Consider the following 13,850-nt stretch of genomic DNA (forward strand, 5'->3'; position numbering starts at 1 on the left):
CTGGAAATACCAGCGGCGACCCCTGACATCATGATAAGTGCCTTCACACAAGGACTGAGGGGAGGGGAGTTTTTCAAGTCGCTGGTCAAGAAGCCTCCGTTGAGCTATGATGATCTGTTGGCTCGAGCTGAGAAATATGTAAACTTGAAAGATGTCCAACGGTACAGAAGGATGGAGAAATGGCCCGGAGGAAGTAGAGTTGAGGGAGCGGAGAAAGGAGGAAGGAAGAGGGGTGCGGGGGAAAGAGAGGAAGACAGAACTAGTAGTAGAAGACAATTCTCATCCCATGTTCCCCTGGATAGGAGTCGGGACGAGGTGATGGAGGTGAGGGAGCCCGCGGGGAGGTGGGAGAAGTCGCGAAGGGTTGGGTGCAGTGCTAGATTGCCTTCACGGGATAGACGAGAAGGATCCTCATTCAGGAGTCGACAAAGGTCTCGCTCGCCCCCTAGGCGTGGTCAAGGCCCTCCATGGATAAATCAGAGGATCGGGGAGCAGAGAGGGGAAGGTCGATGTCAAGATGTCTCTCAGGAGCTCGTCGAACCGAGGAGGGGAATGAATGAGGATAACCACCCTACGAGAGGAATGATTCATATGATCTCGGGGGGTGCTACTGATGGAGACTCTGGGCGAGCTCGGAAGGCACATGGGAGAAGGTTGGAGAACTTTGAGATATCTAGGGGTGCAGACTTACCACAAGACCCCGTCATCAGCTTTGGGCTGGAAGACCTCTGAGGCGTTGTGACTCCACATAACGATGCCTTGGTGGTAACGACCACCATTGCCAATTATGATGTGGCGAGAATATTTATTGATAATGGAAGCTCTGTGAACGTCTTGTTCAAGAGCACGTTGGATCAAATGAAGATGGGAGGATTTGAGTTTGAGCCGATATCCACCCCGCTGTATTGGTTTGCAGAACGCGTCATCTTGCCTTTGGGTCAGATTGTTCTTCCCCTATCCTTGGGGACTGATTTTCGGCGGGTAACAAAGATGATAGCCTTCACTGTAGTAGATACCCCGTCAGCGTATAATGGAATTCTAGGACGACCAGCCCTGAAGGATTTTAGAGCAGTAGCTTCCAGTTATCATCAAAAGCTTAAGTTTCCTGTGGGAAAAGGAGTTGGAGTCCTATGCGGGGATCAAAAAGTCGTACGTCTTTGTTATGAAAGAATCGTGAAGGAAGAAGAAAAGAGAGGTCGCGAGCATTCGCATGGAAGCTTGAGCTCAGTCTTGCAGTTGTAGAGTCATTCGAAGAAGCTTCTAAGTGGGTAACTTTGTTATGTGAAGGTATAAGAGGAGCATAAAAGTTGGAGAAAGCGCAGGGCAAGGATTCAAAGAGACCCTGAAGTGCTTACCACCTCAGAAAATATTACTCTTGAATTTATTGTTGATGTATTTCATCTTTGCATTTTCCCATGTAATCAGTTGAAATTCAATAAAACCAAGTTCTTATATTAAGTTCATGGATGTTGTTGTATTGTGAGGATGAAATAAATTTTATTTTCCTGCTAAGGCATCGCCTAGCAGAGGAGCAGAGTTGGGGTGGAAGAAAGATTTTATTTTCCTGCTAAGGCATCGCCTAGCAGAGGAGCAGAGTTGGGGTGGAAGAGAGAGGAGCAGAGTTGGGGTGGAAGAGAGATTTTATTTTCCTGCTAAGTCATCGCCTAGCAGAGGAGCAGAGTTGGGGTGGAAGAGAACTTTTATTTTCCTACTAAGGCATCGCCTAGTAGAGGAGCAGCGTGTAGAAGAAAAATTTTATTTTTCTACTAAGGCATCGCCTAGTAGAGGAGCAGCGTGTAGAAGAAAATTTTTATTTTCCTGCTAAGATATCACCTAGCAGAGGAGTTAGAGGGTGGGGGCGTTGAATTTTCATTCTCCTGCTAAGGTGTCACCTAGCTGAGGAGTTAGAGGGTGGAGGCGTTGAATTTTTATTTTCCTGCTAAGGTATCACCTAGCAGAGGAGTTAGAGGGTGGGGGCGTTGAATTTTCATTCTCCTGCTAAGGTATCACCTAGCAGAGGAGTTAGAGGGTGGAGGCGTTGAATTTTTATTTTCCTGCTAAAGTATCACCTAGCAGATGAGTTAGAGGGTGGGGGCGTTGAATTTTCATTCTCCTGCTAAGGTATCACCTAGCAGAGGAGCTAGAGGGTGGAGACGTGGAATCTTTATTTTCCTGCTAAGACTCGGCTTAGCAGAGGAGTTAGGGGATGAAGGTGTTGAATTTTTATTTTCCTGCTAAGGCCCGACCTAGCAGAGGAGTTAGAGGGTGGGGGTGGTGAATTTTATTTTCCTTCTAAGGCCCGACCTAGCAGAGGAGTTAGAGTGTGGAGGTGTTGAATTTTTATTTTCCTGCTAAGGCCCGACCTAGCAGAGGAGTTAGAGGGTGGAGGTGTTGAATTTTTATTTTCCTGCTAAGGCTCGGCCTAGCAGAGGAGTTAGAGTGTGGAGGTGATGAATTTTTATTTTCCTGCTAAGGCCCGGCCTAGCAGAGGAGTTAGAAGGTGTGGGTGGTGAATTTTTATTTTCCTGCTAAGGCCCGACCTAGCAGAGGAGTTAGAGTGTGTGGGCGTTGAATTTTTATTTTCCTGCTAAGGCCCGACCTAGCAGAGGAGTTAGAGTGTGTGGGTGTTGAATTTTTATTTTCCTGCTAAGGTCCGACCTAGCAGAGGAGTTAGAGGGTGGAGGTGGTGAATTTTATTTTCCTGCTAAGGCTCGACCTAGCAGAGGAGTTAGAGGGTGGAGGTGGTGAATTTTATTTTCTTGCTAAGGCCCGAGCTAGCAGAGGAGTTAGAGTGTGGAGGTGTTGAATTTTTATTTTCCTGCTAAGGCCCAACCTAGCAGAGGAGTTAGAGGGTGGAGGTGGTGAATTTTATTTTCCTGCTAAGGCCCGACCTAGCAGAGGAGTTAGAGGGTGGAGGTGGTGAATTTTATTTTCCTGCTAAGGCTCGACCTAGCAGAGGAGTTAGAGGGTGGATGTGGTGAATTTTATTTTCTTGCTAAGGCCCGAGCTAGCAGAGGAGTTAGAGTGTGGAGGTGTTGAATTTTTATTTTCCTGCTAAGGCCCGGCCTAGCAGAGGAGTTAGAGGGTGGGGGTGGTGATTTTTATTTTTCTGCTAAGGCCCGACCTAGCAGAGGAGTCAGAGTGTGGGGGTGGTGAATTTTATTTTCCTGCTAAGGCCCGACCTAGCAGAGGAGTTAGAGGGTGGAGGTGTTGAATTTTTATTTTCCTGCTAAGGCCCGACCTAGCAGAGGAGTTAGAGTGTGGAGGTGATGAATTTTTATTTTCCTGCTAAGGCCCGACCTAGCAGAGGAGTTAGAGTGTGTGGGTGTTGAATTTTTATTTTCCTGCTAAGGCCCGGCCTAACAGAGGAGTTAGAGGGTGGAGGTGTTGAGTTTTTATTTTCCTGCTAAGGCCCGGCTTAGCAGAGTAGTTAGAAGGTGGGGGTGGTGAATTTTTATTTTCCTGCTAAGGCATCGCCTAGCAGAGGAGCAGAGTTTGGGAGGAGAAAAATGTTATTTTTCTACTATGGCGTCGCCTAGCAGAGGAGCAGAGTGGAGGAGGAGAATTAAATTTTCCTGCTAAGGCATCGCCTAGCAGAGGAGCAGAGTTTGGGAGAAATTAAATTTTATTTTTCCTACTAAGGCATCGCCTAGTAGAGGAGCAGAGTTTGGGAGGAGAAAAATTTATTTTTTTTGTCGATAACGAAAGATGTTTGCCGCAGTGAAAATTACTGGGCGTGGCGCCGGGCGAGCATGGCGCTTGTGTGGGCGAGGTGATGGGCGAGCTTGCGGCGTGGACGTCGGGCGAGCATGGCGCTTGTGTGGGCGAACTTGCGGCATGAACGTCGGACGAGCGGGCGAGGGGGCGAGGGTGATCCACGTTGGGCTAAACGCTGGGCGGGGCGAGCGTGACGGGCGCTCAGGCGAGAAGCGGCATGGCGAGGCTGGGCGGTGGCTTGCGCGGGAAGATGGCGAGGCGAGGAGAAGGCAAGGCGAGCGTGGCATACGCCGAGGGGCGAGCACTCGGGCGAGGGGCGGGCGAGCGTGGCACGGCGTGGGCAATCATGCGGCGAGGGGCGAGCTTGGCAGGTGTATGGGCAGGCGAGGGCGAGCGTGTGGGCGTGCTGTCAGGCGAGCTGGTGGGTTGGGCGAGCTAGCTGGGCGGTGATGGGCGAGCGTGACAGGCGAGCTGAGGGGCTGGGCGAGCTGGCAGGGCTGGTGAGGGGCAAGCTTGGCAGGTGTATGGGCAGGCGAGGGCGAGCGTGTGGGCGAGCGTCTGGGCGACTGGTGAGGGGCGAGCTCGGCAGGTGTATAGGCAGGCGAGGGCGAAGCAGGCGAGCGTAAGGGCTGGGCGTAGACTCGACGAGGGTAGTGTGGTGTGGCTAGGCGAGGGCGGCGCTTGGCGAGGCTAGGCTGGAGAATTGTGCGCTGGCGGCGAGCGTCGACAGGGCGAGTGGCGCGCAGCTGGGGCGTTGTGCGCGGCAGGGGCGAGCGGCGAGCGTGGGGAGGGGGCGACGCTACAGGATTGCGACTTTATTTGTTTCCAAATTTTTGGAGACTGACAGATGGCGAGAAGGACACACAACTCACATGTTGTAAACCTAGAACAACGCAATTAATCGAACTTTGAACCTACGATTCAGTTCGACTCGGGAGGGGAAGACTGGTGATACCCCTGGGATGAACCCATCAAGATCCGGCCCAAACTTCCGGCCCATATCTAAGGCCCGCAGGTGAATGGCCCATGACAAGCTCATGTATTCTCCTATAAATACCAGGTTTGAGCGTATAATTAGGGATTCAATATATTGTTTTCAGCAGCACCCTTAGCTGCTCCCCCCATACATCCTCAGTCACTGACTTGAGCGTCGGAGGGGCTACGCCAGGACACCCTCCTGGCCCCCTCCTAACGGTCTTCTTTGTGATTTCAGGCTCAAGGTAATTTCAAAACATGCGTCTGGACTAGTGACCCTTGCTGGAATCGGACCCTGAATTTCCCGTGAGTATCATTTTGTATTATAAAATTATTTGAAATCAGCCGTATCATAGCTTAAACTTTAGAAAGCATAAGTTCCCTGGTTGAGTTTTGCTGCGAAATATATTTACAGAGAATGCTGAGTGAGCATCTCGCTACACTTACTTGGGTAACTGGCTCTCGACTCGTCGATCTCGAGTTTTTTTTTATATATAAATTATATTCATTATTTTCTCATGCCAATAAATAATTAATTGATGATATATCCAGTTTCAAGAATATCAATGCATCGATACACAAGAATTATAGATAGAGAAAACCGTTAGAGTTTATAGATCGAGGAAAAACACCTTTAGCTTGAAAGATAATAAAAACTAGAGCATTCGATCGACTTTCTTTCCAAGAAAAAATATTCCAATGTGACGTAAAGTTGCATATTTGCCCCCACAAATTTCTCCTCGCCAAATCAACCTTATAATAATGACCGTCATTTAAGAACACTGAAATTATTATTTTTTTATATATAAATATGAATTTATGCAAAAATTAAAAGTTAATGTAGATGGATTATCACCCTCTTCTAATTTGCTTTCTCTCATTCCGATACATACGAATCGAGCATATTATTTAAATATTCAATTCATTACAAAATTATTTGCCCCTTGGTGAGATTCATGCATTTTGAAGAGCCACTTGTAGACATACAAATCATACTTTATATAATATATCGATCTCAATGTTTAAATGGTTTTTAATATCTGCGTATATATATATATATATATATATATATATATATATATATAAACGTCATTTCCAACGTGACCCCACTTTAATTTTCGAGTAATTTAGTTATCTAACTTTGATCAAATTTCATTTCAAAAAATATAATCTCTAATGTGTTTCAATGCAATTGGAAAGAGTCATTTAAAAATAATAATGATAATATATTGAGTTTAAATAACAAAATATCTTAGATCGACACATCGTACAGATGTATTTGTAAAATTTGATATAAAAACAAGATGAATGAAAATATTATTATTTAGAGAGATCAAGAGTCTCAAATGTTGAGACCGGGCTTGTAGCTCAGTGGTCTCACCCTTCAGCTGGATCCCTTCTCTGGGTTCGATCCTCCCTTCTCGCGTGTGTTGTAATTAAAAAAAAAAAGTCTCAAATGTTGTCCAATCCACTCTTCATGTCCGAAAGTTGTGCGCAGCCAACATACATCGGAATATGCTATGTATAAAGTGGTATTATGATCGAACAAATTAGTGATTTTCATAATTCATTATTATAATATATAATTTTCGCGAATGGGAGGTACAACCACAATAAAATGGGTTGTACGCTTCCAACCAACATATTGCGAAAGAATCTATGGTTGGGCCCGAACCACAAATTCAATCAATAATCCATTCGTACCCCACCCCATGTGTTACGTAAGGTTCCACACCACCATGCACGACACTTTGTTTTTTTGTTTCCGTGTTCCAACTTTTACACTCGAAATTATACTATTGTTTGTAAAAATTCATGCGTAATTATTTCAACTATCGAACAATTGTGGATCAAGGGCCACAACTACTAGAAATTTGTGTGGAAATCGAAAAACAAGTCACGAAAATTGAAAATTGCAAAGAATTGCTCGTGAAATATGGAAAAGTTTTTCATTTACGAACACTTGTATGTTTTGATAAGATTCGTTGACTTAAAATGTGATACAACAATCTTCATGTGATGTGCAACAAAAAAGGAGTTGATCAAACTTTGATACAAAAAAAATAAAGAAAATTTGGTAATTTTTTTGCGATTGTGGTAATCTATATTATTAAATTTCAGTCTTAATCAGTTATCTATGTTGTGTTGGTAATTTTAGTGTCTTTTCTAACATGACAGTGGTGTAGTGTCACATCACACCACTTCCTATGAAAAATGATTATATTTATTCAAAGAAAAAATGAAAAATACATAACTAAAACTAAAATTTGAAAATATAAACTCAAAATTATGAATATGTAAATATATTTTCAAAATTATGAATATGTAAATATATAAGATCAAAAATGTAGTTTTCAAGAAATTATATAAATTTTCTTTTTCTTAGTTTCAGGAGGATTTACCACCAATTATGAACTCTTTTATGATTGATTTATTATTTAACTTAGCGGCAATGCAAACTTCTCATATCCAAAATTTGGGTCGCATCATGAGCTACGTGGATATAATTTTGCAAAAAGTATATAGAATCTTGAAATCTATATATATCAACCTTAATGTAACTATTTCCCCATATAATTAATACAATTTGCACATATATATATATATATATCGGCAAAGAAAAGGAGCCATCACCACGTGAAAGGTAGGCCAATATGTGCCATGCCCCGTGGGGCTTTCTCTCTTTATATATATGCTTCAATGGAAAATTTTGATTTCCCACAAACTTCGATTGCATGTTACCCCCCTCGTGCTACGACAAATATATGGACATTTGAATACGAAGTTTCATTCCTAACAACTTTAACTTTACTCTATTTGGATTCAAAGATTCAATAAAAACCTCAAAGAAAGTAAGAAAAGAATAAATAGATCGAATAATGTATGTGTTTTTGTAGAAAATTACGGCATGAAAGCAGCTACTCTTACACGCACATTTATTTGTCTTATTTTCAAGCCCTATCTGATTTAATTTTTTTCCCCCAACGAGGGGCCTGAAAATGAAAAAGGATTTCTAATCCATCATAAATAAATAAATACACATGCAAATAATTAATGGTATGACAAGAAATATATTGTACGTAGTTACTTATATATTAATCAAATTGACATTTATAATATATATATATATATGTGTGTATATATATGTGTATATATATATATATGTCATATGCGCTTAAAGAGATGGCTGAGTTTGACGCCAGCAATTTGTCATTTCACACCATTATCATAATCCATTGGACTCGCGAAATCTCTCTAATTTAATTTATTTTATTACATCACGTGTAAATATTTAGTATTTGGTTTATGCCATAAAAAGGAAAAAACTTTCAAGAATGGCCAACGGGTGTGTGGTATTGGCCTACAAACACTTGCCATTTGACAAGAAGATCGTCCCATTAACAGTTATTTTTATTATTATATAATAATAATTATCGATGTTATATTTATTATTATAATAAATAACATTGATATTTTGTAAACTTTGTCGTTATTTTTTTCTGTTTTGCTTTTTATTATTATATATTCAATCATCATCATAATTAACATTAATACTTTTTTTTAAAATTCCTTATATTCTATTTATTATTATTATTACTATATATAACTATTTTTATTATGTAAATATTATTACTATTGATGTTATTTTTATTATGATTATTATTGTTGTTGTTATTATCATTGTTAGTATTTATTTAGTTCAATTAGATATTATTATATATTTGTTGTATTTTATCTTTTATTATTACATATTTAAATACTGTTATAATTACCACGATTATTTTAATTTTTTTTATTTTATTTATCATTATAGAAAATATGGTTATTCTTGATATTGATAATATAATTAATTTTACGATGATGATTATTTATTTAAATAAAAATTATTATTAAATAATATTATGTATTACTATTTAATAATACAAGAGGGTGCTAAAGAAACCGAATTTGGTATTTTGACGTGAACTTCCAAATACAACCCTCATATAAGTAATACGGCACATTACTAATCAGGGCTATAACGTAATTTGTTGCCCCATTCTCAATCCCGAACCTGTTCCACATGCATAGCAATCCACGAGACACGACCTTTTCACTCTCAATCAGAGCAGTATCTTAGTTCATCAAGTCTGAAGCGAAAATTTTAAAATAGATTGTTGTTATTAAAAAAATGTTTAAATTCAGTTATCAAATACTTAATACAATAAATATAAATAATACATAAATACACAAAAAACAATATATTACATAAAAAACAAGTCAATAAATATTTGAAATATTTGCATAAATCATTATCGTATAGCTAGTTAGAGGAAAAAATATATCAAACTTGTATAATTCAATTTTCGGATTATTTCTTTATCAATCAACAATATAACTAGCTCATTTAGTGTATTTTTTGACATTATTGATTGAAAATAAGTGTTTTTAACTTCTACTTCAATAAGATTTTATTGTGATGGTTAAAAAAATCTTATATACAATATAAGTATTTTAGAATAAATCATTCAATTTTACCAAACACTGTAGCATATTAAAAAATTGTTGAGTCTCTATAAAATATTTCATCAAGTCAGTTAAAGACTAGCGCGTTAACTTTTTCAAACTCAACAAATGTCCCAAAGTCTCTTGATATTGTTTTAATTGTTCAACTCGAACTTGAAGAAAAAACCGAGTTTCATCAATTTTAAACAAAAAATATTCAAATTACTATTATTTTTTATTTAATATTGGACCAAAAAAGCCAGTAAATAATCAATTCAAAATATATATAGATTGGACCCCCTAAAAAACCGAAATATCCACGTCTCCGGCAACTTTCTTTCCACTCAATTGATACATTTTCCACACAACATCTTCAAACAAATTATCTATCCCACATTCTGCGCACCAGCTTTCTTTGATTGGTCTCCGGTCGGAAATTTCAACAATATTAATTAATGTATGATATTTATTTATTATATTACACACACAACATGTGCGCGGCCACTAATTATTATGTTAAGGTTCATTTTATTAAAATAGATAGAAGAACGGTTTATGAAAAATGAGAATAACCATACTCATCCAAAATAGATGGAATGATCATACTCGTTCCCGTGACAAACGGGAGCTGGATCTGAAGCGTGGCTCGTGAAGTCCAGGCCTCGGATCCAACATTTTGAAGGCCCAAAAGTTTGTTACACTTCATTATTCTATTTGATAGCCTTGGGTGGCCCATATTCTGGGAAAAAATGTAGCCCAGAATTTAATTCTTTTCGGAATCCCAAACTTCAGTTTTTAAACTTGTAAAAGAAATGGGCTTTTCACTTTTAATTATTTACTTATCCTGGAAGTTTCTGTAAGTAATCCATTGATTGATTAGAATTCAATGATTCGATTTCCACACCTTCCCCCTTCCTTTCCCCTAACGGCTTACGAGGTACGCCTCTCCCCCTGTATTTCCTTTTTCTCTTTTGGATTTGTTTCCTATAGCTATTTCTTTGCTATGTCGTGGTGGATGACTTGTTCTTAATTGTTTAATGTAAAAATATCAATTATGCAATTAAATTATGCGGATCAACTTCCAGACCACAAGCAAAGAACTGAAGAAGAGATCGAGGAAAAAAAATGAAACGAAATAATTATATTTTTGGCTGTTGGCGTGTCTCATGGGTACATTGTTACAGCTCTAGAGCAAAAGGCACATTCTGAATTCAATTTGCATCAATCAAGCTGTTCTTATTTTCATTACAACTCCTACTAAAAAAAAACTATGAACAATAAATTATATAGAGAAAAGTATTATAGCAAGTCATACAGGCTACCACAAAAAGTATACCGGTAAAGAACTCTCCAAGAATTTAAGCTTGGAGAAACATTTCAGGGTCACACGTATACGTGAAAAGAAGTAGATCGATTTGTTCGTTACCCGATTCTGGTATCTGAAGTGGATGACTTCTTAGTTGCGTTCAAATAGGAACGTCACAGATGCAATGAGAGTTATTATCAACATTATAAAGGGTGCGTTTTGACGTAAACTGGTGCTCGGAAGATATGGATACTCGTCTGGAGGTGGCATCACACAGTTATCACCGTTGAAGTAAACTCTTCTGGGAAAAGCCCAGCCCTTGTCGAACGAGAAGGTGGACATATCCTTGCGGAATAGAAGCTCCGACTGCGCATTTCCTAGAGGCCCCGCTTGCATGAGCAAATCGTTGTAAAACTTGATGCCCCATAACATTGCAGTATCGTCTGTCCAAAAAGGGAAACATTATATTTAGAGGGCAAGCTAAGCTTTTGGATCTGCAGAACTGAATTTCTCATCTTGTCAAACCACACCGCTCACAGGGCACATTTCAATCGACCAATCACAATATTGAACACTTACTGTCGAACCAAAAGCTATCTCTATGGACAGATAGAGATGCAGCTCGTTATAAATCATATAATAGCATGTTTCGATCAGTCTAGCACAAGGGCCTCACAGGATAGTAAAGAACAGTTGTTGCTACCCGAACAAATTCACAGGGTAAGGGGCAAGAGTGAAAGACATGCCTCAAAACTTTTGACAAAACTTACTTATACTTTGGTACGGTGTTATTGACTTGTAGTTGAAGCTGAATATCTGTGTCAGATTGTCGAAGTTGGGATGCTGGACAACTAAGTTCCATAGAGTATAGTTCATTCGGTAATTGAAATTTGTTATTGTAACTTTGACGCGCCAATAGTCCTTGTAGTTTAGTTTTACGTGCCAGTGGATGCGAATAGGACACATGTGACTCGTGCATTGGACTAGAGGTGCATATGCGTTGGTCTTTGCACGATCTGAAACAACTGAGGCAAGGTACGGCGATTCTGGACTATAAGAATCAAAGGCGAAAACCCACAAAGTCAGAAATAAAAAACAATCACGAAAAAGACAGAAGAGAAAAAGCGAAAAGGAGGCAAACTTACTCAACACAGCTTCCAGGTTGAGTGATATTATTTTGGCATCCACAAGTACAAGTTGGGCAAGGAACAATTGTGTCGTTGTAAAAAGAAGAGAGTGAGACACAGCAAGTGGGAGTTTTTTGAGCAAGAAACTGGGAATACGTGCAAGTTACATTCCAGGTCACTGCACAAAAAGATAACCATGATCAATAATCCAAGAAAAGACAAACATTATAAGTGCATCAAATTTTAATTTTTTATAATTATAGTTCAATCGCTCTCAATTTTACGAATTCTTTGATTCAGAATCTGTTTCATTTTACAGAAAACGACTCACTCATTGCTTGTGTCACTCTTCTCCCATCTGCTGTGACATACTTAGTAGGCTTCACAATTTTCGCAGGTCCACACGTGTAGCCAGGACCCGGTGCTTTCAAAGTGAAGTTTTTGGGCACCCTGACAGTTTTATTGGTGGTTCCGGCAGAACCAACACTTACTTGAAATGAGCTCGCAGCATTAGTCGGATCTTGCACCCACGAATTAATCACACCCCCTTTACAACAATTTGCTATCTGTTGATTGTAAGGTGTTCCGGGCAATAAATCGACAATCGTTGGATCTTTCTTACAGCAATGCGGAACGTTTCCTTTATACTTTGAACAATCCCCTTGCTCGGTGGCTTGACCTCCCATCATGCTCCATATCACCTCTTTTTTCGCCCAAGTCCATCCCAAAGTCCATCCCGGGGCTTGAATGTGACGATATTGTTGGAAATTGAACATCGTTACAACCGCCTGTTGAATTTTAGCACTTAGCAAATCAAACAACAGTGACAAGAAATATTATTGATGTTAGATCGCAACAAAAAGCTAAAAAAAAAAACAATCGATTTTCTGCGAGAATATCAAATGCGGAACATGGAAAACAAAGGGACTTCTAACTCACAACGTAGCCATCAGGCGTCCAACTGATAACATCCCACTTTATGGTGATATTTCCATTAGGATCCAGTGAATCGTATGCTTCTGACAGGAAGCAAGAATAAACAAACAATTTAACTATCGAATGCAGTAAAATAGCTTGATAAACTCGTTAAAGAATCAGAATTTGAAAGCAGTAACTTATCATATTCACACTTTCCAGGATAATGACTTGCACCTTTTCAACAACTGACTGATCACTAATGTCTAAAAAGTCCGCAAAATTAAGTTTACAAGTTCATAACATTCGAACTCTTATGAATAAATCATCATGAATCTAGGATAAGATACACTTGAATCTCGAACTCAAGATCCACATTTTCCACCTCAATTTTTCACTCCATAGCAGGATCACTCGTTCTTGATGCAGTTCGACCCAACCAAAACAACCTTCCAAACCCACAAACGAGTCAAATGATGATGCATTCGATAGCTCAAACATTAGAATTTCTTGAAAATAAATCCAATCCCAAGTTAAAACCTTAATCTTTCAACAAAACAAACAGTTAACTGAAGTCCTCGTACTAACCAGAACTCACAAAACCAATCCATTGTCAAAAGCAATCATAAACAAACAAAATCATAATCGTGAAACAGATATTACCTGTGGAAGTAAAGTAGAAACAAGAGAGGAATAAGAACAGCAAAATTTTGGGGTGTTTGAGAGATCTGGGGTATAGTTCCATTTCTTCAAACTGCAGAGTTTCTTGATTCAACTCTGCCCTTCAAGATCTGCAATGGAATTGTGGGAGAGAGAGGAAAGCCACGCGGTGGCAGAGCTTGTTTAAGAAGAGTTTCACTGACTACGCACTTTAATAAAGTCCACCAAAATTTCGTTTACTTCTGAGTTCTGTCATTTAAGACTGTATTCTTTATTGTAGAGTGGCGACTCTAGATTCTCGTAATTTTAGATAACATTGAAACAAGTTTTATTTTTGCGGGTTACATATTAATATATATGAGTGGGAGTTCCTTGAGACATGACCCTGTCTAATAATTATATTTTTTTTGGAGCTCGGTTCGATAGGTTGGTCGATACCTTCTCAATCAATGCGATAATATACTTTGGGAGGTCGGCTCGGACCATGATGGGAGGTCGGCCACTTCTTGCTGATCGACAAGATTTTTATTTTTGATTATATGAGAGCTTGGCTGGGATGAGTTCCAGATGACCTTCTATTGAATTTGGATAAACCAAAAAGATGATATTCCGGAATTTTCTGAATATTAGACCTGAATTCTCATGGGTTATCAAGAGTGGACCGA

The 13,850-nt window shown here is 39.4% G+C and overlaps 1 protein-coding gene across 2 annotated transcripts; it reads right to left on the reverse strand.

Annotated features, from left to right (window-relative positions):
• Nucleotides 1-10,291: 10,291 nt before the first annotated feature.
• LOC142546684 (protein COBRA-like) lies at nt 10,292-13,434 on the reverse strand. 2 transcript variants are annotated; one of them, XM_075654527.1, is made up of 6 exons: nt 13,189-13,434; nt 12,550-12,626; nt 11,942-12,398; nt 11,629-11,788; nt 11,254-11,534; nt 10,292-10,926 (listed from the first exon to the last, which is right to left on the reverse strand). In XM_075654527.1, exons 1-6 carry the CDS (start codon nt 13,268-13,270, stop codon nt 10,634-10,636), a joined length of 1,350 nt encoding a protein of 449 aa, XP_075510642.1. In that variant the 5' UTR covers nt 13,271-13,434; the 3' UTR covers nt 10,292-10,633. The 2 variants fall into 2 exon arrangements, with proteins under 2 accessions (XP_075510642.1, XP_075510641.1); XM_075654526.1 differs by having other exon boundaries at nt 12,550-12,629; nt 13,189-13,433.
• Between the last annotated feature and the right edge of the window lie 416 nt (nt 13,435-13,850).

Source organism: Primulina tabacum, chromosome 5, assembly GCF_025594145.1.
Source record: "Primulina tabacum isolate GXHZ01 chromosome 5, ASM2559414v2, whole genome shotgun sequence".
NCBI classification, from domain to species: domain Eukaryota; kingdom Viridiplantae; phylum Streptophyta; class Magnoliopsida; order Lamiales; family Gesneriaceae; genus Primulina; species Primulina tabacum.

Coding starts and splice junctions, on each gene's coding strand:
- LOC142546684 (XM_075654526.1), bottom strand. CDS start 13,270: ATGGAACTATACCCCAGATCTCTCAAACACCCCAAAATTTTGCTGTTC. Junction 11,535..11,628: donor CAACCTGGAAGCTGTGTTGA/GTAAGTTTGCCT, acceptor TGATTCTTATAG/TCCAGAATCGCCGTACCTTG. Junction 10,927..11,253: donor AACACCGTACCAAAGTATAA/GTAAGTTTTGTC, acceptor CTTTTTGGACAG/ACGATACTGCAATGTTATGG.